This window comes from Ochotona curzoniae, unplaced genomic scaffold, assembly GCF_017591425.1.
Source record: "Ochotona curzoniae isolate NIBS_2020 unplaced genomic scaffold, NIBS_Ocur_1.0 contig_4516, whole genome shotgun sequence".
In the NCBI taxonomy this organism is placed as follows: domain Eukaryota; kingdom Metazoa; phylum Chordata; class Mammalia; order Lagomorpha; family Ochotonidae; genus Ochotona; species Ochotona curzoniae.
In genome coordinates this window covers 4,632,103-4,660,057 of record NW_024466313.1, presented here as the reverse complement: position 1 = coordinate 4,660,057, position 27,955 = coordinate 4,632,103, and the positions used below count along the sequence as shown (strand labels likewise).

The following is a 27,955-nucleotide window of genomic DNA, read 5'->3' as shown; positions in this document are numbered from 1 at the left end:
GCAGGGCCTGGGCTTCTGAAGGGGCCAGCAAGAGCTATAGGAAGGGCTGTGGGGTGAGGGAGATACAGGGCAGCAGAGGCTGTGGGGGCCAGCCATGCCAGAGAGGGACTTGGTGGGTGGGTTCTGGGATGCCAGGTAGGAGCAGCGGGAGGTGGGCGCATGGGCTGTGGGGCGTGGCTCCCCCCTCCAGCCTCTCTGGGGAACAGACTTTGAGTCAAGGTCGCGTGGGACTCGCCGAGCTATGGTAAGGATAGCACCATGGACAGGATGGGGCTGGGGGTGTGGCTAACAGATCCAGCGGATGAACCTGTCAAAAAAGCCGGGCTGTGTCAGGCTGTCGTAGTCCTTCTCACGGAAGATGGCGGCCCTGTCGCCCAGGCTGAGCTGGGACAGCACGTCCATGTCCACGTCGCCGCCCACGGCCACCACCGTGGGAACCACGTTCTGCTTACGCATGGAATGCACAGACTCCTCCAGGCTGTTGTTGCCTGTGACACCATCCGTGAGGAACACGAAGGACAGCTCAGCATGACGGCGTGCCCCGCCCTGTGCGCGCTGCACAATGTTGTTGATGGCATGCACAATGCCTGCACCCACGTGCGAGAAGGAGTTGAGGTAGCTGGCACTGTCCAGCGCCTCATGGATGACCGTGAGGTTGGAGGTCAGTGGGAAGGCCACCTGCTGCTCACGCTGGCTGCCGTATTGCAGCAGGGCCAGGCGGGCGTTTAGCAGGTCGTCGTCCCCACGGGCCAGTGTCAGTCGCCGTGACACTTCCTCCACGAAGCGTCGGGCCTTGTGGAAGTTCTGCTCCCCCAGTCGCTCGGAGCCGTCCAGCAAGAAGACGATATCCACTGGCCGCTGTGTGCACTGGGCCACGTATAGCTCTGAGGGAAGATGTGGGGAGGGCACGGGCTGGGCAACGGTCGGCCAGGTCAGCACCCCTGGTGCCCTGCCTCAACTGGCCAGCCCTGTGTCCTCTCTGCTGGTTGGCAAACCATCTTGCGCCCTCGGGACTTGCTGCCTCGTGTCACCCACTGGGGAATGCTTCCAGACCTGGGGCTGCAGGCCCTGTCACAGACAGAGTCCTGGCAGGAGAGGCGAGGAAGCATCTCATGTTGGCCCCCACCCGTGACAAAAGGACCCTGGGCCTGACTCCCTCACTTGCTCATGTCCAGAGCCACCTGCCCACACCACTGTCCTCTAGCAACTGGCTGGCCAAGGTGTCTGGGACCACCCTTTGGGCACAGGTGTATCTAAGACACTCAACCCACCCTCAGGGTGTTCAGCAGTCCAAGGATGTGGACCCCTGGGAATGCCAAAGGGGGGGGGGAGTCCTAACCCTCCCTTGGCCATGGGCCTTGGGCTAGGGCCCTGTGAGCCCATGGCAGCATGCCCTGCTCCCTGTCAGGAATGTTGAAGGGGTGCTCAGGACACTGTGCCAGCTCTGCCCACAGAGCCTCACTGTATTTGACAACGAGCTTATTTGGGTGCCAACCAACAGCAGCTTCTGCTGGGGCTGCCCTCGGCTTGCGCCATGGGGGAGTGACTGTCCAGGGTGGAGACTCCCAGGCCCCTCAGCACAAATACGTGGTAGGCCCAGCCATGGGCCGGTGGAGGCCATTGGACATGTCTACTGGCTCAGTGTGCACCCCACCCCTCACAGCAGGCCTGGATCCTCAGCTGGAGGGTGGGGACAAGGACTTGTCCACAAGGGATGGTCACATATAGGAACCTGGGGTGAGATCACGGTGGCTCCTGGCAGGAGAGGTACTCTACTGGTAGGGTAGAAGGGGCCCAGGCTAGGTGCTCTCCAGTGGCAGCTCCTCACTCCCTGAGGCTGGGCAGGGAAGACACAGCTGACTAACCCAGGGCTGCCTTGGTGTTCACCCTGACATGGACTGTCCGCTGCTGCCTGGACTGGTCACCTTCAGCTCAGCCCTCGGGTTGTGAGCAACACGGGTTGGAGGTATGGGTTAAGGGTCCAGCTGGAACTGGGTAGGGAGCTGCCCTGGAGGTTCCCCCTCACTTGTACCCCAAATGAGTGGCAGATCAGTTAGAGTGGGTGTGCTGGAAGGAGGGCCCAGGACCTGGTCTGGGAGCCTGTAAGTTGCCCGTGTGATGGAGAGGGACTTGAGTTAAGGACCTGGCACGGGAGTGTGGCAGGGTGAGATCGCCTGAGCTCTAGACCAGTGTCCCCAGGGCAGGAGGACAGACTGCTGAGGAACACGGGGAAGCAGCATAGGAAGATGGGGTACACCTGGTGCCACGGAGGTGTGAGCTAAGTTGGCGGCCCCAGTAGGGGTGGGAGGAGGAGGGCAGCCCTTCCGCTGGGCGGCTTCCACTGAGGGCTCGGCCAGCTCCTGGGGCCCCCACGGCCTCAGCAGAGTGCCAGCACAGTCTCAGGGTCCCCCGCGATGTCCCTGTGCACCAGCTTAAAGGTGTCAATGAAGAGCTCCGTCCAGTCCTGCCGCTCGACCCCCGTGGCGAACTTGGCCCGCTCGGCGGTGTAGACAAGCAGGGCCACCAGCCGGGAGTAGGCAGTGGGGTCCTGCGTGAGCTCCGTGGCGTTTAGCAACTGTTGGATCAGGGGAACGGTGCTGGGGAAGGTGGGGGCTGGCCCTGCTTCCGTGCGGAGGAAGGTGACCAGGGGCTCGCCACCGGGCTGAGGTCCATCTGCAAGGGAGCGTCCAGAGAAGGTTGAGGGCTACGGGCAGCTGGGGCAACCTCCAGCCCCTGCTAGGATGCTGGGCTGGGGTGTGGGTTGCTACTGAGCAAGGCAGAGGCACAAGCGGGGACCCAGTGCGGGAGGTGCGTAGGCTAGGTGGGTGACATCTGGGCGTGTGCAGGGTGCACACAGCAAGCCAGGGTGCCAAGGAATGGGGCTCAGCAGCCCCAGGGCCACCTCAGCAGCCCCAGCAGCCCTGAGAGAGGCAGCCACCCTGCGCAGTGCCCAACACGAGAGGGACCCCCAAGGAAAGCCACCTGCTGAGAACCCTGCCCTGAGTAGCCGCTCCTGCACTCTGGACTGGGAACCTCAGGGATGCAATCCCCCTCCTTTCTGCGATGCTCTCTCTGTCAGCTCCGCTATGTCTGTCCCTCTGTCCCAGCCTCTCCTGGTCTCTGACCTGTCTCTCTCCTGGTCTCTGTTTCCTCTCTCTCTCTTTCCTAGTTTCTGTCTCTCTCCCTCCTGGTCTCTGAGCCAGTCTCTCTCTCTGATCTCTGTCTCTCTCTTCCCTGATCTCTGTCCCTGTATCGCTCTATGATCTGTGTCTGTCTCCCTCCTGGTCTCTGTCCCAGTCACTCCCTCTCTCTCCCTCCTGGTCTCTGTCCCAGTTTCTTTCTCTCTTTCTTGTTCTCTGTCTATCTTCATCTCTGTCCCTCTCCCTGGTGGATGGCAGGTTGGGAAGGACTATCTGGTGTAATCTACTCTACCTTACTACCCCCTCTCTGACATAAAGAACGATTTCTACGCCTGCTCTCCATGGGTTAAACCAATCTGTAACCTCTACTCTTGCAGCAGGAAGACCAGCCTGCAAGTACCCACAAGACATTAATTAAATGAACTACAGTCAGGCCACAAGGAGAAGAAGTAGGGGGAGGTTTCTGCTGAACAGAGCTGTGAGTCATATCAATCAAAAGAAGCAAGGGGCCGACAGCAATACAGGGAGATGCAATCATGGGTGGATGGGAACAGAGCAGAACAGAAAGCATTGACGAAAGAAACACGGAGCGGAGGCGGGAACAAAGGTTCAGGCAGGGGCTGAGAAAATAATTAACAACAGCTGCTTTCCAACACATTTACACTCTGTGACTGTGACGGTGTGTCCTACACATATCACTCCTTCATCACACTGTGACTGTGACAGTGTGTCCTACACACATCCCTCCTCTATCACACTGTGACTGTGACAGTGTGTCCTACACACATCACTCCTCCATCATAGTGACTGTGACAGTGTGTCCTACACACATCCCTCCTCTATCACACTGACTGTGACAGTGTGTCCTACACACATCACTCCTCCGTCACACTGTGACTGTGACTGTGACGGTGTGTCCTACACACATCACTCCTCTGTCACACTGTGACTGTGACGGTGTGTCCTACACACATCACTCCTCCGTCACACTGTGACTCTGACGGTGTGTCCTACAGACATCACTCCTCCATTTCACTGTGACTGTGACGGTGTGTCCTACACACATCACTCCTCCGTCACACTGTGACTGTGACAGTGTGTCCTACACACATCACTCCTCCGTCACACTGTGACTGTGACGGTGTGTCCTACACACATCACTCCTCCATCACACTGTGACTGTGACGGTGTGTCCTACAGACATCACTCCTCCGTCACACTGTGACTCTGACAGTGTGTCCTACACACATCCCTCCTCCGTCACACTGTGACTGTGACAGTGTGTCCTACAGACATCCCTCCTCTATCACACTGTGACTGTGACAGTGTGTCCTACAGACATGACTCCTCCATCACACTGTGACTGTGACAGTGTGTCCTACAGACATCTCTCCTCCATCACACTGTGACTGTGACAGTGTGTCCTACACACATCACTCCTCCATCACACTGTGACTGTGACAGTGTGTCCTACACACATCTCTCCTCCATCACACTGTGATTGTGACGGTGTGTCCTACACACATCACTCCTCCGTCACACTGTGTCTGTGACGGTGTGTCCTACACACATCCCTCCTCCGTCACACTGTGACTGTGACGGTGTGTCCTACACACATCACTCCTCCGTCACACTGTGACTGTGACGGTGTGTCCTACACACATCACTCCTCCATCACACTGTGACTGTGACTGTGACGGTGTGTCCTACACACATCACTTCTCCATCACACTGTGATTGTGACGGTGTGTCCTACAGACATCACTCCTCCGTCACACTGTGACTGTGACGGTGTGTCCTACACACATCACTCCTCCATCACACTGTGACTGTGACTGTGACGGTGTGTCCTACACACATCACTCCTCCGTCACACTGTGACTGTGACGGTGTGTCCTACACACATCACTCCTCTATCACACTGTGACTGTGACTGTGACGGTGTGTCCTACACACATCACTCCTCCGTCACACTGTGACTCTGACAGTGTGTCCTATACACAGCACTGCCATATCACACTGTTTCTTGACACTGTATCATACGCACATTGCTCCTTCATTATACTAAACTTACTGGTAGAATATGTATTAACTCCATCCCCTCTTTTATTGTATCAGTTTGTTTACTTTTTATTGTGTATATATTTTGTGGTGTAAGGTTCTGAGATGAATACTTCTCAGGTTCCCAAGTACTTCTATGTTCCCTTTCATGTGCTAAAGTTGTGGGCATTTTTGGTCTGCTATCCCCACCCTCTCTTCATGCCTAATGTCCTAGCCTGTGTACTGATAGAAAGCCCTGAGAGACAGGTAGACTCCTTCCTTTCCTTCAATGCAGAGTGAGAGCAGATTGTTTTGTAAGGCACAGGGTAGTGCCATAGTGACCCGGTGGTGTGCAGAACATTAAGGTCTCAGCCAGCTCTCTGTAACACCTAGAGGGTCCTGTTACTATGGCGACAGGCTCAAGAGGAGCAACTGCTGGCTTCCAGCACCTACCAGTGGTGAGAAATGGTATCACATGGGAGAGAGGAAATTTTTCCCTTAGTGGTCATTCTACAGACAGCTGAAGCAGGGCTGACCCCTGTGCACTGCACGGGTCAGACCCTTGCCCCAGGACTGTATTACCTGTTATACTCAGATCCTGCCCACCTGCTGAACGTCCCACTCCCTGAGGGTCTGACAGCCTTAGGAGTCGGGTGTGCTGTTGTCCTTGCTGAAGTGGCAGCTGTGGTTGGTGGCTGGAGCTGTTTGGTGTTTGGGGCAGTGGTTGGTGGTTGGCGACTATGGTTGGCAGGTGGAGCTGTGTTTGGTGGTTGAGGCTGTGGTTGGTGTGTAGAGCTGTGGTTGGTGGTTTGGGCTGTGGTTGGTGGGTCGAGCTGTGGTTGGTGACTGTGGTGGCTGTGGTTGGTGGGTGGAGCTGTGTTTGGTGGTTGGTGACTGTGGTTGGTGTGTGGAGCTGTGGTTGGTGGTTGGTGACTGTGTTTGGTGTGTGGAGCTGTGTTTGGTGTTTGGGGCTGTGGTTGGCGGGTGGAGCTGGGGTTGGTGGTTGGGGCTGTGGTTGGTGTGTAGAGCTATGGTTGGTGGTTGGTGACTGTGGTGGGTGGGGCTGTGCTGGGTGGATTGGGGCTGTGAATGGTGGGCGGGGGCTGTGCTTCAGAATTATGGTTGCCAGGTCCTGGTCAGATCCTGCCCCTGCTGTCCTGTGTGAGAGTTGTGGGTTTCTGAGTGTTGTGGGTTTCTGGGCAACTCTGAGTGATGTACAGCTGCTGGTGGTCAGAAGTGCTGAATGCTACTACTACGTGGCCACAAGGCGTAGCCACCATGAATACTTTCTTACGAAAGTCCTCTCAGCATTGGCGTGGGGAACCTGGCCCCCAGTTGCACTTGGCCTTTCCCTTGGGGTTGCAGTACCTGTGGAAATGCTCTGTAGGCATCCTGGTCTGTGCCAGGAGCCTTTCCCAAGGCACTGGTCTGTGCCAGCACACTCTGCTTCTGCTGCGAATGCCAACCTGGGCACTGAGCCTTCCCACCCTGGCCTGTGTCCACAGCAGCCCTCCCCCAACAGCAGGCTGCTGGTGCCCACATCAGTGCGCCCTGGAGGGGCAGGGGCCACTGACAGTCCCCTGGGCACCTCTGCTGGTCCTGCGGCTCCATACCTAGACCTGGTGGCAGTGATGGTATCTGGCACAGCATACATAATGCTGTCAGCCCCTTCCTGCCTGGCACTGGCACAACCTCTTCCTCGGCAGGCCCAGCTCTGGCTTCACACCCTTGGGGCCACCAATATGGCCACTGCAGGGACACAGGCTTCCCCAGACATGCTGGCTCTGCTCCCTCAGTTGGCTGTGGAGCAGCTGAGGCTGGCGAGCATGTTAGAAGCAAGCGGGTTGGCCGCTGTGGTACTGGTTCCTTGGCTTCTGGATGGTTGGAATCAACCATGTCCTCTGCCAAGTCCCAAGCTCACTCCTGCATGACCCAGTCTGGGCAGCTGGACAACCCTGTCTGTGGGTTCCCCTGCTGTGAGCCTTGGAGACCAGTGGCTGTGAGGCAAGCGCGGGCACCGGGCCAGCAGCGTCCCACCATGGCTGGACTGACGGTGCTGGCATGGGAGGGAGGATGCTGCTCCTCCCTGCATCCCTCCTCAGCTGTGTGGGATCCCGGGGATGAGCCTCTCCCGTTGTCCCCTGGGGAAGGCTCTGGGGAAGCAGGGGCCCTCACTGTCCCAGCCCCAGCTCTGGTGGCCCATGAGGATGCGGGGCTGCTCTGCCGGTGTGAGGTAGGCTCAGAGGCACCAGCGGTGTTACCTGTCTGGCAGGGAAGCTCCGGGCACACAATCTGTGGATCTAGAAGAGAAAGGAGAGGTCAGGGACCATGGTCAGGCCCTGCTGGGCTCTCGGTGTGGGGTTGGGCTCAGGGTGTAGCTGAGCCCTGTCCACCTACAAGGTCCTGCCCTCTCCTGCTGAAGTGGGCACCTGTCCCAGGAGGAGGTGAACTGTTGGGGCCTGGGCAGGACAGCGGCACAAACAGTGGGTGGGGTGAGGTGGGACAGGGAGGTGGCAGGGCTTGGCCGGCAGACCTGTGCCACTCACCTGGGCAGAGCACATCCTCCATGTCGTCGATGAACTTCTCGGCCACCAGGTCAGAGAAGAGTGTCATGTTGCGCACCTGCTGTGGCTTGTCACAGGCAATGGAGTAGAGGTTCTCGCTCTCATGCCTCTCATGGAACATGTCCCCAATGCCGATGGCCGTCACGGTGACGTCGCGGTCACACAGCGCCCGCAGGTTCAGGTCGTCATCCCGGGGGTCGTGGCGCCCATCCGTGATGACCACAGCAAACACACGCGTCTTCTGGCGCCGGCTTTCCTTGATGAGCTGGTTGTAGGCGAACTTGAGGGCTGAGGGTGTCCAGGTGCCACCTGCAATCCACTCGAGGTTCTTGACAGCCTCCTTGAAGCTGGACAGGGAGTCGATGCGTGGGTCATCCAGCTGGATGGCCTCGAAGGTGCCCTCATGGCTGTACTGCACCACGCCCACACGCGTCCCTGCAGGACACATTGAGTTGAGGGCTGGGGCTTCCAAGGGACCCATGGCAAGCCAGGTCTCCCACCATCGTCCACCTGCCCACAGATTCTGCCTGGCCCCCATGCCCACCCCTGACCTGTCTCTGACTTGGGGTCCTTGGCAATGGCCCCCAGTCTATTGACCACGTTGATGACGAAGTTCTTTTCTAGCGTGAAGTTGGTGTAGCCGATACTCTCGGAGCTGTCGATGACGAACACCACGTCCAGGGCGCCACAGCGCTTCTCACAGTCTGTGGGGTTGCAGTGTCAGGGGTGGTCACAGAGAGGTACTGGGACCCTGGGACGATCCTGGCCCCAAGTCCCCTGGACAGCAAGGACACACTGGGATCCTGAGGTCCTCTGGATAGCAGAGACAGGTTGGCACCCCAAGCTCCCCCAACCATGGACAGCAGGGACAGGCTGGGACCCCTGAGCCCCACTGGGCAGCAGGGACAGGCTTGGACCACTAGTTATGCCCCTAGACAGCAGGGCCAGGCTGGGAACCATGGCTTGCACCCTGGACAGCAAGGACAGGCTGGGAACCATGGCTTGCACCCTGGACAGCAAGGACAGGCTGGGAACCATGGCTTGCACCCTGGACAGCAGGGACAGGCTGGGAACCATAGCTTGGACCCTGAACAGCAGGGATAGGCCGGGAACCATGGCTTGCACCATGGACAGCAGGGACAGGTTGGGAACCATAGCTTGCACCCTGGACAGCAGGGACAGGTTGGGAACCATAGCTTGCACTCTGGACAGCAGGGACAGGCTGGGAACCATAGCTTGGACCCTGGACAGCAGGGACAGGCTGGGAACCATGGCTTGAACCCTGGACAGCAGGGACAGGCTGGGAACCATGGCTTGCACCCTGGACAGCAGGGACAGGCTGGGGCCTGGGATTGCTCCAACCCTGAGCCCCCGGGCAGTGACTCACCGCAGCAGCCACAAGTCTCTCTCACGTAGGTCATCACATCGCACTCCTGCAACACAGGGCATGAGTCCTAGCCCCCCAGGAATTCCCGCCCAGGACACTGTCCACCCCTCGTGAGTGACTGGAGCAGAGCCAGGGAGAGAGGGGACACTGACCTCCAACCTCCCCTGGTCTACGGCCTCTGCCTCCTGTGTGCAGGAGAAGGGCCCTCATCCCATGTGCTACCTACCGTGAGGCCGGGGTCTCCCGGGGGGCCGGGCTCACCCTGGGGGAAGAAACGCATGGTGCAGCATGCGCCATTGGTTAGTGCTGTTTCTCCACCAATCTCCCCTCCCTCTCACACCCTGGCAGGCAGAGGGGCCTACCTCAGGTCCTGGGTCTCCTCTTGGCCCCCGAAGGCCTGGTTCACCTGGGGGGCCAGGATCAGCCTGAGAAAGAACAGGGCAGGTGGACTTGAGCAAACCCCTGGGCAGGTCCTGTATCTCTACACCTGTCCCTTCCAACCTGGGATCTGGGGATGCCAGGATGGAATGGGGCTGTGCCAGGTGCCCTGTGCTGGGCCTGGCACAGCGCAGTGGTTCCCAGCTGTGAGCACCACCAGTGGCCCCCATCAAAGCCATGCCTGGCAGAGGATCTTTGAAAGATGGGGCAGCACACGCTGACCCAATGGCCCCTATCCCCCCCTAACCAAACTCCACTGTCCACTCACACATCCACTCATCCGCCCACCCACCCATAGCCCAGCAACCCACAGTCAACTTTCTGCCCACCCACCCACAGCCCAGCGACCCGCAGTCCACTTTCTGCCCACCTACCCACAACCCAGCGACCCACAGTCCACTTTCTGCCCACTTACCCACAGCCCAGCGACCCGCAGTCCACTTTCTGCCCACCTACCCACAGCCCGGCGACCCGCAGTCCACTTTCTGCCCACCTACCCACAACCCAGCGACCCACAGTCCACTTTCTGCCCACCCACCCACAGTCTGGTGACCCACAGGCCTTCCACTCATCCACCCACAGCCCAGCGATCTGCAGTCCACTTTCCGCCCACTCACCCATATTCCAGCAACCCACAGTCTGGCACTCACTCAATTACCCATCCCCTGGCCTGGCCTGATCCTTGGGGTAACCACTAGGGTGCCGGTAGGGGTCTGTGGGTGGGTTTCACCCTGCGGGCCCACACAGGGAAGAGGGCGCTTGCTCACCGGTTCTCCCTTCTCTCCTTTCCTCCCGGGGCCTCCTTTCATGCCAAAGTCGCCTCGGCCACCCTGTGAAGGGACATGGAGCTGGGGTCTCTCTCCCAGGGTCCACCCCTTCCTCTAGCAGTTCCCACAAAGTGAGGAGAAGGGTGCCCCGCCCCTCGGGTCGGCCCAGTGCAGTCCTGGTGGTCTTGAGGGTGCTAATGATCATCAGACAGCCTGTGCTTCTGCTTGAGGGAGCCCCGCAATGCAGCCTGTGGGCAGGACTGAGAGGTGGGTGTCCCGGGACTGTGGCTCCTCACCCCCTACCCCGTTGGGCAGCCGCTCCCCCAAAGCCTACCTCAGGGCCCCTGGGGCCTGGCTCGCCTTTCTCGCCCTGGGAAGTGAATGGCAGATGGTCAGTCCGGCAGGTGGCCGCATCCAGAGGTAGGATGAAGGGGTCCTGCCTCCGCTGCAGTGTTCATAGGGCAGCGCCTCCTGCCCCGTGGGGTGTGGGCACTATAGGGTGCCCCTCAGAAGGCAGCAGAGGCCCCAGGGAAAGTGGAAGCTCTCCTGGGTCCCCCCTGCCCTCTCCGGGAGCTCCCATCCCTGCCACAACTCACCGGTGCCCCGCGGGGTCCGGGGTAGCTGAATCCAGGTCTGCCTGGGTCTCCCTGCAGGATGAGAGCAGGTGAGTGGAGCCAGGGACGGGGGCCCAGGATCAGCAGTCGGGCCACCTGTGGGGTGCGGCTCCATGGACGGTAAGGGGAGAGGTGAGAGTCCATGGGCTGGGGAAGGCAGCCTGGCTCCCTGGAGCCCATAGCCCAGGCCACCTTTGCTCTGGAGCTGCCTCAGTGGGCTCCCACATAGCCCTGATCCCCCGCCTCCCCTTGCTCCAAAGGGTGTACCTTGGGGCCCGGCTGTCCTGAGTCTCCACGTGGCCCTGCATCACCTGGGTCTCCTCGAGATCCCTGAGAGTAAAAAAAGGAAGTGAGGAGTTGCCCTGTGGGGCCTGGACCTGCCCCAGTGGACATAGGCCCATCCTGACCCAGGCCACACTCAGTACCCCTCTCGGGGGTGTGACCTGGCCCAGATCCCGCCCCCATCCTCATCCAGGCAGGGCTGGGGTTATGGTGAGACCCCAGGACCCAGAAGGCAGGGTCAGGTGGCAGAGGGGCTGTGCAAAAGGGACCAACCTGGTTCCCAGGCTCCCCAAGAGCCCCCTGTGGGCCTCTGGGTCCAGGCAAGCCACGGTCTCCCTGGAAAGAGAAGGAATGAGGACAGGGTATGGGGCAAAACCAAACCCTATGGGCCTCTGCTGTCCCAGGAGGTATTGCTCTGCCTGGCCTGGCCTTGGGTCCTAGCAAGGATGGCTGACCTCTATTCCCACTTCCCCTAGGACGGCTGGTCTCTGTCCCTCCCTCCCAGGACAGCTGGTCTCTGTCCCTCCCTTTCTCCAGGATGGCTGGCCTCTGTCCCTCCCTTTCCCAGGACAGCTGTTCCCTATTTCCCTAGGATGCCTGGTCCCTGTCCCCTCTCCAGGACGGCTGACCTCCATCCCCTCCCCCAGGACTGCTGGTCCCTATCCCCTGCTCCAGGACAGTTGATCTCTGTCCCCTCCCCAGGATGGCTGACTTCCGTCCCCTCCCCAAGGACGACTGTCCCCTGTCCCCTCCCCCTGCCATGCCTACCTTAGCTCCTTTGTTGCCGACTTCTCCCGCCAGGCCCCGAGGTCCTTCTGGACCGGGGTCTCCCTGCGAGGGGAGAAGAGGGGCTATCTGATCACCTCCCTCCTTGTGAAGGCTCCTTGTCCTGCAGCATCCAGGCCTCCACACTCCCACAAGGACAAGGGAGGTGGCGGCCAAGAAGCCACTGCAGTGTCCCCCCTCCCCCAATCTTGCCCCAGGACCGGTATGCCTCACGGGCTCTGCTGGGTTGTGTAGGCCCTGGCCTGCACCCCAAACAGGAACTTTCGGTCTGCCCAGAGGCATTCCCTCCTTAGGGGGTCCCACTGTGCTGCATGAGGAGCCCCAGCCCCCCACCCTCTCTAGGCACCACTGGCTCTCACCTTCTCCCCCTTGGGACCATCACTGCCTGGGCTGCCCTTGGTTCCAGGGTCACCCCTGCGTCCCTGCAGAGACAGGAGTGTTGTGAGGGATGTCTGGGGCTGCGGAGCCTGAGGCTGCAGCCAAGGCCTGCAGGCACCTCCATGCTGCTCAGGACTTGGGAGCTGACGGGAGTGGGGGGCCCTGGCACGGCCCCTCAGTCCACTCACAGGCTGGGGCTGTGAGACTCCTCTTGGGCATGCAACACTGGGACAGGGCCCTGCCTGCCCTGTGGTCAGCCCCGTGTGACCAGGAACGACAGCTGTGTCCACTAGGGGGGGGCGGTTGCCAGGCTGAGCCCAGCCCACCTGGGGCTACCTCAGGGGGGTGGGTGGAGGGACTCAGAGGGAGATCTGAGCTCAGGGAGGCCAGGGCGGAGGGCACTGTGGGTGGAGGGGCTGGGCTGGCTAAGGGTGTCCGTCAGCAGGCCTGGTCCAGGCTGGGGCGTGGGGATTGGGGGTTACTCACAGGCTTGCAAGGGCTGGGTTGTGTCAGGGGGTACTCACAGGCTCGCCTTTGGGGCCGCGGGATCCTGGCCCACCCTTAGCTCCTTTCAGGCCAGGGCTTCCAGGGGATCCGTTGTTGCCTTGATATCCCTGGGGCGGGAGTGGGGGAGTGGTGGAGAAGGCAGCAGGTCAGCAGGGAGCAGGTGGTCGGAGCTGGCCCCACCCCAACCCCACGTGTCATTCATTGGGACCCGTGCCTGCCCCGTGCTCCATACTGCTCAGGGAGAGAGGGGCTCGCCCCAAACCCCTCGTTGAACAGTAGGCAGTGTGGTCACTCCTCCCGGCCCCGGGCAGGGGGCAGGGAGGGGCATGGCGACTGACCTTACTTCCTTTGTCCCCGCTGTCCCCTGGGGGCCCTCGGCGTCCTGGGCGGCCAGCGTCCCCCTGGAAAGATGTGGAGATTTCGTTCTCCCACCCACGGCAGGACCGAGTCTGCAGCTCCCCAACCCCACACCCTCTGTTCAGGCTCCCTGGGATGCCTGGCCTCGGTCACTCTGCACCATCCTAGGGTGGGTGGTTAGGGTCTCCCAAGCCTCTGGGGCCCCTGACAGCCTCAGGGCTAGCCCTCTGCTGGGCTTCTCACCAGGACTGTGTCCCTTCCAGGCCCCAAGCAGGGGCAGGAGGTCCCAGAATTAGTACCCTGGGTCAGGTCACCTACCTTGGCACCTTGGTCTCCTTGCTCACCGGGGCTTCCTGCCTCCCCTGGGTAGCCGTCGGGTCCCTGAGAGAGGAGTGAGGGTAAGAGCTGCCCCCGGAGCCAGTGGGTGCTGCAGCCAGGGTGGGTGGATGTCCCCCAGCCCCCCAGCTCTATGAATGCCCCGCTGGTAAGGCCAGGCACTGACTCCACAGCTCTGAGAGGCTGCGATGGCCTGGCCTGGGTGAACATGGCTGCTTGGGCTGCCCCAGAAGCCATTGGTATCCCCCATGCATGGTCCCACCCTTGCTGGACGCCGGGAGAATCCAAGGGGCTCCCCGCCCATTGCCCGCCACAGTTACCCGGTTCCCAGGGTCTCCTTTGCAGCCTGGAGGGCCAATGCGCCCCAGCTTGCCCTGGGAGAGGAAAGCGAAGGTCAGGGTTGAACCAGGCTCTCATCCTGGGCCCTAGATGTGTCCCAGCCCCTGCTGTGGGTGCTGGAGCATACATGGCCTGGTCAAGCTCACTCTACCTTCTGTCCATCGGTTCCATTCTTGCCAGCCAGACCGGGAGCCCCCTGGGGAGAGAAGACAGGGGTGCCGTGAGCCCTGCCCTTGTCTGGGAGCCCAGGGGTAAGGCACCCACCTGCTTGCCCACTTACCTTCCTGCCGTCGGCTCCAAATTCACCCTATGTGGGCAGAAAGCAGCATCACAGAGAGTGGTGTCTCCCTTGGGCCTGACACCAGGGCTGGCTCTGCCCCTGGGGGACCCCGATCAGACCCCACATACCTTCTCTCCTTTGAAGCCAGGAACACCCTGAGTGCAGAGAGAGGGGCGTCAGAAGGGGCTGGGAGAAGGCAGGTGAGAGGGCTGGGGAGGGGAGCACAGAGCAGGTGGGAGGGTCTGGGGAAGGGTACAGGGCAGGTGGGAAGGTCTGGGGAGTGGGTACAGTTCAGCTGGGAGGGTCTGGGGAGGGATACAGGGCACATGGGAGGGATGGGGAGTGGGTACAGGGCAGGTGGGAGGGTCTGAGGAGTGGGTGCAGGGCAGGTGGGAGGGTCTGGGAAGTGGGTGCAGGGCAGGTGGGAGGGTCTGGGAAGTGGGTGCAGGGCACGTGGGAGGGTCTGGGAAGTGGGTATAGGGCAGGTGGGAGGGTCTGGGGAGGGATACAGGGCAGGTGGGAGGGCTAGGGAGTGGGTACAAGGCAGGTGGGAGGGCTTGAAGGGGTACAGGGCAGGTGGGAGGGTCTGAGGAGTGGGTACAGGGCAGGTGGGAGGGTCTGGGGAGGGATACAGGGCAGGTGGGAGGACTTGAAGGGGCACAGGGTAGTCACAGGGACGCCGAGGAGACAGCTTGGTCTCATGCTGAGTTTGGGATGATCACTGGGTCATGGAAGGTCATGGTGGGGGCACCTGCTCCATAGTCTGTGGTGGCCATAGCTACTCACCTTTGGTCCGGGGAATCCAATGGGCCCCTCGATGCCGGGGTCTCCCTGAACAAGGAGAAGGGACATGTAAGCCCAAAGCCATGAGAAGTGGAGTGGTGGGTGGGGCTGGGGCTTGGGTACTCACCTGTCGCCCTTTCTGTCCTGGTTCTCCTGGTTCACCCATGTTGCCCTTAGCACCCTGAAAGCAGATGGTGGATGTGAGGATGGACCATGGTGGGATGGCAGGTGGTGGCCTGAGCCGGACGGGGTTGGCTGCAGGTCCTGTGCCCCATAGACACCTCTGAGCATCTCCCCCAGGGTCCCCTCAGGACCAGCCAGGACCACGTGGGCGCCTCCCCCAGTGGCTCCACGGGACCAGCCTCGACCATGTGGGCACCTCCTCCAGGATCCTCTCAGGACCAGGCAGGACCACGTGGAAACCTCCCGTCCCAGTTCTTTGCAGAGGCCTCTGGCCCTGGGGAGGTGGTTGGAAATCCCACAGGGCTGTGGCCCTTGACTGTGCTTGGAAGGATTTTGCCGTGTCCATTCCATGTAACTCTCACCAGGGGGCAAGCCCCGGAGCTAGCAGCACATCTTGTCATTTGCCCACCCCCTCTAGCATGGCCTGCTGGAACTCTCAGCAAGCTCCAGCCTTCCTCCCATACCACTTTAAAGGGAACGAGGAGGAAACTTGCTATGGGGGACTGGGAAGCTCACCTTCTGTCCACGGTAGCCCTTGGGGCCTGGCGGCCCAGGGATCTCCAAGCAGCTCACCTTGTAGCACTGAAATGAGAGATGGCGGCCGAGGCCGGGGTGGAGGACACACACGGCCCAGACCCTGGGAGTGCCAACTGCATCAACAGGCTGAAGGGGGTCCGAGACCCCTGCCCAACACCTAGGGCGGGCAGCTCAGTGTGCACTCAGCTGTCTGGACACTCTTTGGAAAAAGACACTGGGTTAAGCAGTCACAATGGGAGAATGAAGGGCAGGGAGTGTGGCTGCATTGGCCGTTGGCATATAGCCCACGCTTGTGAGCAGCCATGCTAAGGAGGCGTGGAGCTCGGGCACCTGTGCCCCTTTCCTGGTAGCTGGGATACACACCCCAAGGCTGCAGGGCCAGAGCAGATGCCTTCTCTGGCAGACCGGAGTTCTGGGAGTGTGTGATCCTGGGCTGGGACAGACTGGCTCTGACTGGGAGATCTGCCCAGACTCAAGGGCCAGGGCCCCAGTGCCGAGCAAATGGGCTGCTATATCCTTCTGCTATCCGCTAGCACTTGGGAGCAGCTCTGGGGTCAGCAGGATGGCGGCTACTCACCTCTCCGTAGGCTTCGTGTTTCTGCAGAAAAGACCCAGACAGAGATTCGGGTGACCGTGTGCCCCAGCGTCCACAGGCCCACGTGGTGCCAAAGGAGATGAAGGGGAGGTGCATGCAGTGATGGGAGGTGCTCCTCATGTAGGTGTGGGCGCACGTGGCAGACAGGGTGCAGGTGGGGAATGGAGGTGCATGTGGCGAGGGCATACGTGGCAGACGGGGTGCAGGTGGGAGATGTTGCACGTGGCAGACGGGGTGCAGGTGGGAGATGAGGTGCACGTGGCAGGTGGGGTGCAGGTGGGAGATGAGGTGCAGGTGGCAGACGGGGTGCAGGTGGGAGATGTTGCACGTGGCAGATGGGGTGCATGTGTGGCGGTGAAGTGCTCACCATAACCTTGATGATGCGGTTGATGGTGTCCTGGTCGATATCGGGGGAGTCGGGCCGCATGGTGGCGTAGTTGCTGCGGTACAGCTCATGGGGCGTGCTAGCAATGTCCCGCAGGCCCTGCTCGTTGAGGTTGCGGTTGGGGGACACAGCGAAGAGCCGGATGCCCTCCTCGCGGGCCCGCTCGGCCTGCAGCTTGATGCCGCCACAGGGGCTGCCGGTGACATGGCCGTCGGTGATGACCACGGCAAAGTTCACGCCACGGCCCCCGTGCCGCCGCACCTCCTGAGTCATGTTGGCCAGCGCACAGTCAGTGAAGGTGCCCCTACGGAAGGAGCGGATGCCCTGCAGGCTCCTGATGAAGGAGGCGCGGTCGCTGCCAGGCGGGCTGAACACTTCCACCTGATCCGAGAAGTGCAGCCCGCCGTAGCGCCAGCTCAGCGCCACCTGGTCCAGGTACAGCTCGTTCTGCAGCTGGCTGATGAACTGCGGCACGAACTGCTGCATGTGGTGCAGGAGGCTGTCGGTGGGGGACTGCATAGCCACGCTCTCCGAGGTGTCCAGCACGAAGTAAACGTTCACAGGGCAGTCGGCCTTCTCTGGGATTGGGGGGACATGAGCTGTCAAGGACTGCCCCGCTGCAGGTGGAGCAGGGGCAGTGCACGTCGTGGGGTTCCCGCCTCCAGTTACCTGGGCAGTTGTTGGTTCTCTCAGAGGTGGAGGTCTCAGGCAAGATAACCTCCTGCTGCTGGGCGTGGAGGGTCCCCAGGAGGCCTCCGAGCAGGAGGCCCAGCAGTGGGCCCTGCTGCACGGTCAGCATCGTGGGCGCTGACCTGCAATGGGAGAAGGAGCCAGTGTAGACATGGTTGGGGTGCTTGGGGCTTGGCCCCACCCTCCTGGAGGAGGCAGGAAACTGTTCCTCGTGCCTGCTGGGCCTGGGAGGCCCCCCACTCTGCCCCAGCCCCACAGCTAGCTCTCCGGGCTCCCTGTTCCCCCAGGTGTAGCTGGGAGACTGGCACAGTCCCCTTGGGGTGGACATGCCAGGGACCTGCATCCCCTTTCCCGCTTGGGTCTGCACCAGAGGCAGGAATGGAGTGGATGCTGGCTTCAGCCAAGAGGGACTCCTGGAATCTGACTGTGACCTTGGCCAGTCCCTGTTCCTCTGCTCCAGTTCCCTCCCCATGCACAGGATCTGGGTGTATATCTGGGGTGAGATACTGGGCTGAGCATCAGCCGGATAGTTGTGGCCACCCTGGCTTCCTGTCCAGCACCAGCTGGACCAGCTGGGCCAGCTGAAAGCAGTGTCCTCCCCATGGTGGCCAAGAGGAGCAGTGGCACCAGGATAGGCCACGAGCCCTCCAGGGGGTCCAGTTGTCTTCGTCCCCAGAGGGTCTCACATCCTGTGGTCCTTCCATACTGACCCATGCCTGGCCTGTGTCACCGGAGTGATGGTGTATGGTGTGCCCAGACAGGGTCACGAGGGATATAGGGCCGCCCCTCGGGAAGACACTTGAGTTGGCCCTGCGAGGCCAGTACAGAGGCCAGTCCTACAGCCCAAGTACAGATTCTAGTGACCGGGACCTGGCTGGCATGCTGACCCTTCTGAGCGTGGAAGCCAAGCAGAGCATGGACCCAACCTGAACTGAAAGAGCCATGAGAAAATACGCTCACTGCTATCCACCCCTCCTGCCCTCCCTCCCCATGGAGGTTGTTTATTATGCAGCAATGAACAGCTAAGCAAAATGCCACCTTGTCACACGGTGTTCTAGATGGAGAGTGGTAAAAATGAGAACAAGCGGACGTGAGGCTGGCTGCCTGGCTAACTTGGTCCTGTGTGCAAGACTAATGGCCTCAGAACAGATGAGCTCCGACAGACACATGACTCCCACAATCTCAGCAGGACAAGAACCGATAAAGTCAAGTAAGCAAAAACCATAAGACACACACGGTGAGCACAAAAGGAGAGGGCCAAGGAACCCAACACTGGACGCTCAGAGGATCGTGTGGCCCGGCTGTGAGGACAGATAGGGCACCATACTGTTCAGTGACAAGCCTGTGCCATGCAGACTGGAGGTCAGAACAGTGCCTACAAGATGGATGGGGAGGACGCAGTGCAAGGGGAAGGGGTGATGTGGGGGACGCAGGGCCTGGGAAGGGCGATGAGCTGGGGAGCCCAAACAGGCATTGGCTAGGCATGGCTTTTATTCATGACACCAAGCAGGTGTGACCCCTGCCCTTTCAGGCTGGCCCATGACCACCCCCACCCCGCCACGGTCACCGCACTCAGCTCGGGCCTCATGGTGGCCTCCCTGCACACCTGCAGGTCTTTCCTAACAACTCCTTTCCCCCTTGTCTCCTGGCTATCTGTGTTCCTACATCTATAAAACCATGAAGGATCTTGAATCCAGCTTAAGGAAACAAAACAAGCTCACAAGGCTGGCAATGGGAGAGGACAACCATGGTTAGAGATGAAACAGAGAGTACCGGCAAGAACCAGTTAGCAAGACAGGCTGCAGGAAGAAGCACCAGCAGATGATTGCCGCTACTTCCCCGGAACAAAAGGCTGTGAGAGAGGACCGTGAACAGCTGCATGCTGGAAGACATGGGCGGGACCGGAACAGCCCTGAGATTGGCAGATAAAAATCGAGCAGAAGGCCTGGGTCTGCCGGCCTCACAGTGAAGTCCACCAGCCATTCAAAGCAGGATTCATACCAACCCCTGCTGGATTTCAGAAGGGGCTCAGGCAAGGGAACACTGACCCATCCTGGAAGGCCAGCCTTATCTGAACAAAAGCCAATGTTAGGAAGGAGAAAAATTTGAGACTGACATGCCTGTGAGCCCTGATGTAAAATCCTCTGGCCAGAGTCCAGCAGACCAAGTTCAAAAGGATGTTAGCAGGGTACACTTGGCCTCGTGAGATCCATAATGCAAGGATGGCTCTCGACGTTCGAAAAAGGATTAATGTGACCTATCACATGGTCAGGATGAGGCAGAAAAGCCCCATGGCCATCTCAACTGAGGCAGAAAAAGCATCCGACAAAACTCAGCACCTTCTATGATTTAAAAAAAATTCCTCAAAAATATGCTAGAAGAAAAAATGACTGTAGCATATTACCGACTGCAGGAAAAACCCCAGCTTGTCATCTCCTGTGGTGAGGGTCAGGGTAAAGGGGGATGCCTGCACTCTATTTCACATGACATAGTAATTCCCAGCCACAACCTAGCAAGAAAAGGAGTAGAAAATATCCAAATTGGAAGAAGACACAAAATGGTGTCTGTTGGCCAATGATGCGATCTTACATGTAGAAAGTCTGGAATGGTCCATAAAAGGTATTATAATTAATAATCAAATTTAGCAATGTAATAGTATACAAAATCAGCTGCAGTTCAACACACTAACAGTGAACAGATGAAGAATTCCATTTTCTGCAGCATCAAAAATAATAAAATTTCAGCTAGTACCCTTGGAACTCAGGGGCCACAAGACACTTCAAGGGAAGGATAACTCACATCCATGGAGTGGAAGGATTAATACTATTAAGACAACAATCTACCCCACTAATCTATCCACACAATCTCTGATCAAAGTCCCAGTGATTCTTCTGTAGAAATTAAAAACCCAGGTTAACCCGTGTCGAATTTCAAGAAACCGTGACCAGCTATAAAAATCTTGAAGCAGTCCCACCCTGGACGTCTCACACATTCCGATTTCAGCACATACTACAAAATGACGGTGATATGCAGGGTGAGTGACAGTGAGTGACAGTGACTGACAGTGTGAGTGACAATGATCTGCAGGGTGACTGACAGTGATGACAGTATGAGTGACAGTGATTGACAGTGTGACTGACAGTGATTGACAGTATGAGTGACAATGATCTGCAGGGTGAGTGACAGTGACTGACAGTGTGAGTGACGGTGATTGACAGTGTGAGTGACAGTGACTGACAGTATGAGTGACAATGATCTGCAGGGTGACAGTGATTGACAGTATGAGTGACAGTGATTGACGGTGTGAGTGACGGTGATTGACAGTGTGAGTGACAGTGATTGACAGTATGAGTGACGGTGATTGACAGGGTGAGTGACGGTGATTGACAGTGTGACAGTGACTGACAGTGTGAGTGACAGTGACTGACAGTGTGAGTGACAGTGATTAACAGTATGAGTGACAATGATCTGCAGGGTGAGTGACAGTGATTGACAGTATGAGTGACAGTGATTGACAGTGTGAGTGACAGTGATTGACAGTGTGAGTGACGGTGATTGATGGTGTGAGTGACAGTGACAGTGTGAGTGACAGTGATTGACAGTGTGAGTGACAGTGATTGACAGGGTGAGTGACAGTGATTGACAGGGTGAGTGACAGTGATTGACAGCATGAGTGCAATGATCTGCAGCGTGACAGTGCATGCAACATACAGTGAAGCTGGCCCTTAACACACCAACACACAATTGTATGGGTCCACGACAATAACTAACACTTATAGGGTGAGTGACGGTGATTGACAGTGTGAGTGACGGTGATTGACAGTGTGACAGTGATTGACAGTGTGAGTGACAGTGACTGACAGTATGACAGTGATCAACAGTGTGAGTGACAGTGACTGACAGTGTGAGTGACAGTGATTGACAGTATGAGTGACAATGATCTGCAGGGTGACTAACAGTGATTGACAGTATGAGTGACAGTGATTGACGGTGTGAGTGACAGTGATTGACAGTGTGAGTGACAGTGACTGACAGAGTGAGTGACAGTGATTGACAGTATGAGTGACAGTGATTTGCAGTGAGTGACAGTGATTGACGGTGTGAGTGACAGTGACTGACAGTGTGAGTGACAGTGATTGACAGTATGAGTGATGGTGATTGACAGGGTGAGTGACGGTGATTGGCAGTGTGAGTGACAGTGACTGACAGTATGAGTGACAATGATCTGCAGGGTGAGTGACACTGATTGACAGTGTGAGTGACAATGATTTGCAGGGTGAGTGACAGTGATGACAGTGTGAGTGACAGTGATTGACAGTATGAGTGACGGTGATTGACAGGGTGAGTGACGGTGATTGACAGTGTGAGTGACGGTGATTGACAGTGTGAGTGACAGTGATTGAGTGTGAGTGACAGTGACTGACAGTGTGAGTGACAGTGATTGACTGTATGAGTGACAGTGATTTGCAGTGAGTGACAGTGATTGACAGTATGAGTGACAGTGATTGACAGTGTGAGTGACAGTGATTGACAGTGTGAGTGACAGTGATTGACAGGGTGAGTGACGGTGATTGATGGTGTGAGTGACAGTGACTGACAGTGTGAGTGACAGTGATTGACAGTGTGAGTGACAGTGATTGACAGGGTGAGTGACAGTGATTGACAGTATGAGTGCAATGATCTGCAGCGTGACAGTGCATGCAACATACAGTGAAGCTGGCCCTTAACACACCAACACACAATTGTATGGGTCCACGACAATAACTAACACTTAACACTTCAAAACTCCTGGAAGAAAACAAGCAACACATACTTAGGACACTGGATCTGTGACACAGAGAGCAAAGACAACAAAAGGGAAGAAAGACAAGTGGGACTTCCTGAAAACTTAAACATGTGTATCAAAAACACTGTCAACAGGGCAAAAGGTCCAGGAAATGGGAGAGAGCAGGTGTCGGTCGTGCGGCTGACCCAGGTGCCAGCATGGAAGTGCGGTGGGCTAATCCTCTGCTGTAACACCAGCATTCCATGTGGGTGCTGGTTCAAGCCCCGGCTGCAGCTCCTGCCATCCAGTCCCTGCTCATGGCCTGAGAAGGCAGCGGAGAACGGGCCAAGTCCTTGGGGCCCTGCACCCACATGGAGACCTGGAAGAAGCTTCTGGCTTCCGCTTGGCCCAACCCTGGTTCTGCCGTCATTTGGGGCATAAACCAGCAGAAGGAAGATCACCGTCTGTCTCTTTCTGTAACTTCAACATTAAAACAAACAAATAAATGAATAAACCCTTAAAAAAATGGGGACAAAGGCTTAAATAGAAAATTCTGCAAAGAAGACATGCAAATAACTGATGAGCAAAACGTGTGAATCACCAGGAAATGCAAATGGAAACTGAGATGCCACACCACACCCAGAAAAGCCAGGAAACAGGAGTGGCCCGGGGAGGGGCCTGCGCAGAGCCCAGTGGGGAGTGAGACGCTGGCAATCCCTCAAAGAAAATGAAAGTTGGAGAAGGAATTTTACCAAATGATGTGGCAATCCCGCTTCTGGGGCTACACAGAAGATTTCAGAAGCCACATTGGAAAGGATGTTTACAACAGCATCATTCAAAACATTGGACAGAGGTAGCCACCACATGCCCACAGGTCACAGACACACAACAGTGGGAACTGGGAAGCAGGTCCTGTCACAGGGCAGTGTGGGGGAGCTAGGGAGGGGGTCCTGGCACAGGGCAGTGTGTGGGAGCTGGGGAGGGGGTCGTGGCACAGGGCAGGGTGGGGGAGCTGGGGAGGGGGTTCTGGCACAGGGCAGTGTTGGGGAACTGGGGAGGGGGTCCTGTCACAGGGCAGTGTTGGGGAGCTGGGGAGGGGGTCCTGTCACAGGGCAGTGTTGGGGAGCTGGGGAGGGGGTCCTGACACAGGGCAGTGTTGGGGAGCTGGGGAGGGGGTCCTGTCACAGGGCAGTGTGGGGGAGCTGGGGAGGGGGTCCTGACACAGGGCAGTGTTGGGGAGCTGGGGAGGGGGTCCTGTCACAGGGCAGTGTGGGGGAGCTGGGGAGGGGGTCCTGACACAGGGCAGTGTTGGGGAGCTGGGGAGGGGGTCCTGTCACAGGGCAGTGTGGGGGAGCTGTGGAGGGGGTCCTGACACAGGGCAGGGTGGGTGAGCTGGGAAGCAGGTCCTGATACAAGGCAGTGTGGGGGAGCAGGGGGGGTCCTACACAGGGCAGTATGGGGGAGCTCGGGAGGGCGTCCTGTCACAGGGCAGGGTGGGGGGGCTGGGGGGGTCCTACACAGGGCCGTGTGGGGGAGCTGGGAAGGGGTTCGTGGCACAGGGCAGTGTTGGGGAGCTGGGGAGGGGTCCTGGCACAGGGCAGTGTGGGTGAGCTGGGGAGGGGGTCCTGACACAGAGCATGGTGGGGGAGCTGGGGAGGGGGTCCTGGCACAGGGCAGTGTGGGGGAGCTGGAGAGGGGTTTCTGACACAGGGCATGGTGGGTGAGCTGGGGAGGGGGTCCTGGCACAGGGCAGTGTTGGGGAGCTGGGGAGGGGGTCCTGGCACAGGGCAGTGTGGGGGAGCTGGGGAGGGGGTCCTGACACAGAGCAGTGTGGAGGAGGTGGGGAGGGGGTCCTGGCACAGGGCCGTGTGGGGGAGCTGGGGAGGGGGTCCTGGCACAGGGCAGTGTGGGGGAGCTGAGGAGGGGGTCCTGTCACAGGGCAGTGTGGGGGAGCTGAGGAGGGGGTCCTGTCACAGGGCAGTGTGGGGGAGCTGGGGAGGGGGTCCTGGCACAGGGCAGTGTGGGGGAGCTGGGGAGGGGGTCCTGACACAGGGCAGTGTGGGGGAGCTGGGGGGATCCTGTCACAGGGCAGTGTGGGGGAGCTGGGGGGTCCTGTCACAGGGCAGTGTTGGGGGTGCTGGGGAGGGGGTCCTGACACAGGGTAGTGTGTGTGGGAGCTGTGGAGGGGGTCGTGGCACAGGGCAGTGTGGGGGAGCTGGGTAGGGGGTCCTGTCACAGGGCAGTATAGGGGAGCTGGGGAGGGGGTTCTGACCCCAGGCAATGTGGGTGAATTGGGGAGGGGGTCGTGGCACAGGGCAGTGTGGGGGAGCTGGGGGGGGTCCTGGCACAGGGCAGTATAGGGGAGCTGGGGAGGGGGTCCTGTCAAGGAGAGGGTGGGTGAGCTCGGGAGGGGGTTCTGGCACAGGGCAGGGTGAGAGAGCGTATGGGAACATGGGTCCAACAAGCCAGGATCACTAGGGTGTCAAAGCCTAGCGGGCGGTGGCTGCTGGGCCGGGAGGGGCTGGGCATCTTGGATGAGCTTTGGCTCCGGATTGGAGTACAGCGATGACCGTTCGCAAACGGAGACACCTCATGCCGGTGAGCTGCAGCTTCAAATGTACGAATCTGAGACATCCTGCCACCAATGTGGGGAAAAGTTCTTAGAAATCAGCAAAAAATGGCACTGGGAACTAATTCTGTCAAGTCAAATGCCAGACCCACCTGAAGTGGGTGTAGCCTCGAAGGGAAATAGTGGGCACCTCCCTCGGGGTTACCACTCTTACTGGACTGCACGAAAACCAGGACAGGCGCAGGGGTGGCTAGACAGAAAGACACCTGCAAGTATGTGTATGGGCTGGATAGTAGGTTGGTTGGGTTGAACTAGGCTTCAATGCCCATTGACATGTGTGAGAGCTAAATGGGAAGTGGGACAGACTGGACAAGCCTGCGGTACGCACTGCTAAGCATGGGAACCAGGGTAGAGGGCAGAACTGGTGGGGGTTATGGGGAGTCTCTCCGACTAGGCTGCAGCTCCCACTGGTTTGCGTGAGGACGGAGTATGAAATGGGTAGGATCGAGATGGACTACAACACCCGTTGGTTCACGAGGAAGACAGGGCTGGAAACAGAACTGACTCAGCAATCGCAACTACCAGCATGTGCATAAGCTGATTGGTGTGACGGACGGTGCTGGACTCTGTACTAGCAAACTCACGCAAGAATCAGGTCTGGGATCATCTCAGATGAAGTTTCTTTGAATATCCCTCCAACTGAACTGCTGATCTTGGAACCCCAACCATCAAGAGACTGTCAGCCAGTGGACATTGAATAAGTTTCATTGCGATCGGAACTGTGAGATTAGCAGCAATCCAGAACTGATGAACCATCAAAACTGAGCAGGACCCTTGGAGCGCACCTCCTGTTGGGGATTGGGGATGGGTGGCAGGCTGGGTGGGGCTTTTCCCTTTGTTTTTCTCCTGGCCCCAGATACAGGGGAAAATGAAAATATTAGTGTGGAGACAATGGTATTACCCACTTTCACCCTGTATCCCCTGACCCTTTGTACCCTAATCAACTAAGTAAGATTATTAAAAAATAATTAAAAATCAATAAATAAATAAAAAGAAAAAAAAACCAGCAAAAAATGAAACATAGGGAATCACAAACAGACATGCCACAACAAGTCACAAACGACCCAGCATCAGTGAGCTTTGTACAAATCTGAAATGTACCACATACAAACCCCACATGGGGGCAGACCTGGGCAGGGCCACGTACAAACCCCACATGGGGGCACACCTGGGCGGGGCAGCGTTCCCCAGCAACCACCACACAGGCCTCTGAGGACCAGAGAGTGGATGTCCCTGTAAGTGCCTCTTCCACCTCTTGGGTACCTGACCAGTGGCTGCAAGGCCCCAGTACTTCTCACACCCCTGGCCAATAGTCTACCCGGCTTGGAGTAGACCCCTCTAAGCGTACCTGAGTCCAGTGCCCACAACCCCTATGAAAGTTTGGCATGCCTTTGGCCTCCCTGGGTGCGGCTGGCGCCCCAACTCTCCAGGTTGGGCCTGCTGTGAACAGCTCTCAGAGACTGTGTCTGGTGTTGCACACTCCAGCCCGCCTGTGGGCATGCGTGGTGCTGTGCGCCCCAGCCTGCTTGTGGGCATGCCTGGTGCCGTGCACCCCAGCCTGCCCGCATGTCCCACACCAGGGACCCCCGCGTGGGAGGGTCCAACCCTAGGACGGTGGGCTCTGTTCTGCTATAGCCTTGAGTGGCATGTTACCAGTTCTGCAGAATTTCTTAAATTTCCATAGATTTAAAAGGCACAGAGCCTGCCAGCCCTCTGATCCACATCCCAAATGCCTACTACAGCCAGGGCTCGGTGAGGCCAACGCCAGGGCCTGGGGCTGCACTGGGGTCTCCCATGCGGTGGTAAGGGACCCAGCTTGAGCCACCAGCGCTGCCACCAGCAGGAAGGTACATGTGGCAGGAAGCCGGAAATGGAAGTGGAGCCAGGATTTGAACTTGGGTGTCCCAGTGGAGTCTACACTGCCATGCAGAAGCCTTCCAGTGGTCATGAGAAACATGTCCACTTCTGCCTGGAGCCCTGAGGGTCCTGCAAAAGGGCAGGCTGGGCCATGCCTGTGCTGGGGCCCTGGCCCACCTTTCCCCATCCTGGGCTTGGGCCACTCATGACTCCCCAGGACACCCTGGGCGTGTGTGTCCCTTGTCCAGGTGCCAAGGCAGCAAGAGCTGGCTGGCCTGCCAGCTACCAGGACCTGGTGCCTCGGGCCTGTGCTGAGTCCCCAAGTGAGGCCTGAGGTGTGATGCCCGTTCCCAAGGCTTGCCCGCCTGCCTGTGCCTGGCAAGGCACACACTGCTGCTTTCTTCCCTGTCCGTCCCTGGTGCCTGCACTGTCTCGCAGCCTTGCAGGGACCAGGCAGGACGCCAACGCCAGATGCCGACCTGGTGAACAAGCAGGCGACCTTCTCGGAGGGAAATCGGCTGGGCTCACGCCTCCCAGTCCTGCCCTGCTCCTCTCGGGCTCGGGTGCCAGCTGGAGGGATCTGCATACCCAAGGGGGTTCTTTCAAACCTCCCTCTCCCTGCCTGTGGTTGCCGAGGCCCCAACAGTTCAGAGTCCAGGGGGGTGCAGGTCTGGCCTATGGGGCAGCAGCACCATCCTCCTGCCTATCCCCTCCCACCTCACCTGACAGCCCTGTACCTACTCCTGCTTGAGTAAATCCTGGGGCTGAGGGTGCCTTGTGGGGCTCCGGGAGAGGGGCTTGGGGTGGGCAGGACCCTCTAGTTAGTGGTAAGGAGTACAGTACAGCCTGTGTGCTCCCTGCCTCTCCCCCAGCTCCAGGGCCCGTGGGGTATGGCGGCCCTAGGGGCCCTGTAGGCTTCTCACCCCACTCCATGCCCGAGGGGACACAGGGAGGGGTCTAACAATGGCTGAGCCTGGGCAGAGAGGCCAGGAGCGGCCTGTGGTCAGTCCCTAGCCACTGTCCGCGAGGAGAGGGGTGGCCAGTGCTCTGGGGCTGGGGACAGGGCGCCCTGGGGGCGCAGGTGGGCATCAGGGCCAGCTTCGCAGGCTGTCGGGGCCAGAGCCGACAGCTGTTGTCGGAGGCCGTCAGAGGCGGTCAGGGACACTCAAGGGCCGTGAGGTGCGGGTCAGCGGCCTTCAGCCCCCCGCCCCGGAGCCCCTGCCTGCGCCCCGTGCGCTGCGTCCTCCCCATCGGAACCCGCGCCCCGCACCCCGGGCAAGGCTGCTCACCGGTCCGCGCGGCGCCGTCGCTGCACA

General features: G+C 58.9%; 1 protein-coding gene across 1 annotated transcript; it reads right to left on the bottom strand.

Annotated features, from left to right (window-relative positions):
- On the bottom strand, positions 1-27,955 carry COL6A2 (collagen type VI alpha 2 chain). Its single transcript, XM_040986596.1, has 28 exons — positions 27,929-27,955; positions 17,368-17,510; positions 16,681-17,276; positions 16,296-16,316; positions 15,698-15,763; positions 15,126-15,179; positions 15,002-15,046; positions 14,344-14,370; positions 14,216-14,242; positions 14,087-14,131; positions 13,917-13,970; positions 13,579-13,641; positions 13,242-13,304; positions 12,921-13,010; positions 12,378-12,440; positions 12,001-12,063; positions 11,506-11,568; positions 11,218-11,280; positions 10,933-10,983; positions 10,671-10,706; positions 10,337-10,399; positions 9,494-9,556; positions 9,358-9,393; positions 9,132-9,177; positions 8,296-8,448; positions 7,727-8,179; positions 7,442-7,480; positions 1-884 (listed from the first exon to the last, which is right to left on the bottom strand). Exons 2-28 carry the CDS (start codon positions 17,495-17,497, stop codon positions 286-288), a joined length of 3,072 nt encoding a protein of 1,023 aa, XP_040842530.1. The 5' UTR covers positions 17,498-17,510; positions 27,929-27,955; the 3' UTR covers positions 1-285.

What these genes read in the sequence shown, in the direction of transcription:
- COL6A2 (XM_040986596.1), bottom strand. Translation starts at nt 17,497, where the DNA reads ATGCTGACCGTGCAGCAGGGCCCACTGCTGGGCCTCCTGCTCGGAGGC. An exon ending in CAGGACAGAAAGGGCGACAG is followed by an intron (nt 15,047 to 15,125) that starts GTGAGTACCCAA and finishes CTCCTTGTTCAG; the next exon opens with GGAGACCCCGGCATCGAGGG. An exon ending in GAGGAGACCCAGGACCTGAG is followed by an intron (nt 9,394 to 9,493) that starts GTAGGCCCCTCT and finishes TTCTTCCCCCAG; the next exon opens with GGTGAGCCCGGCCCCCCGGG.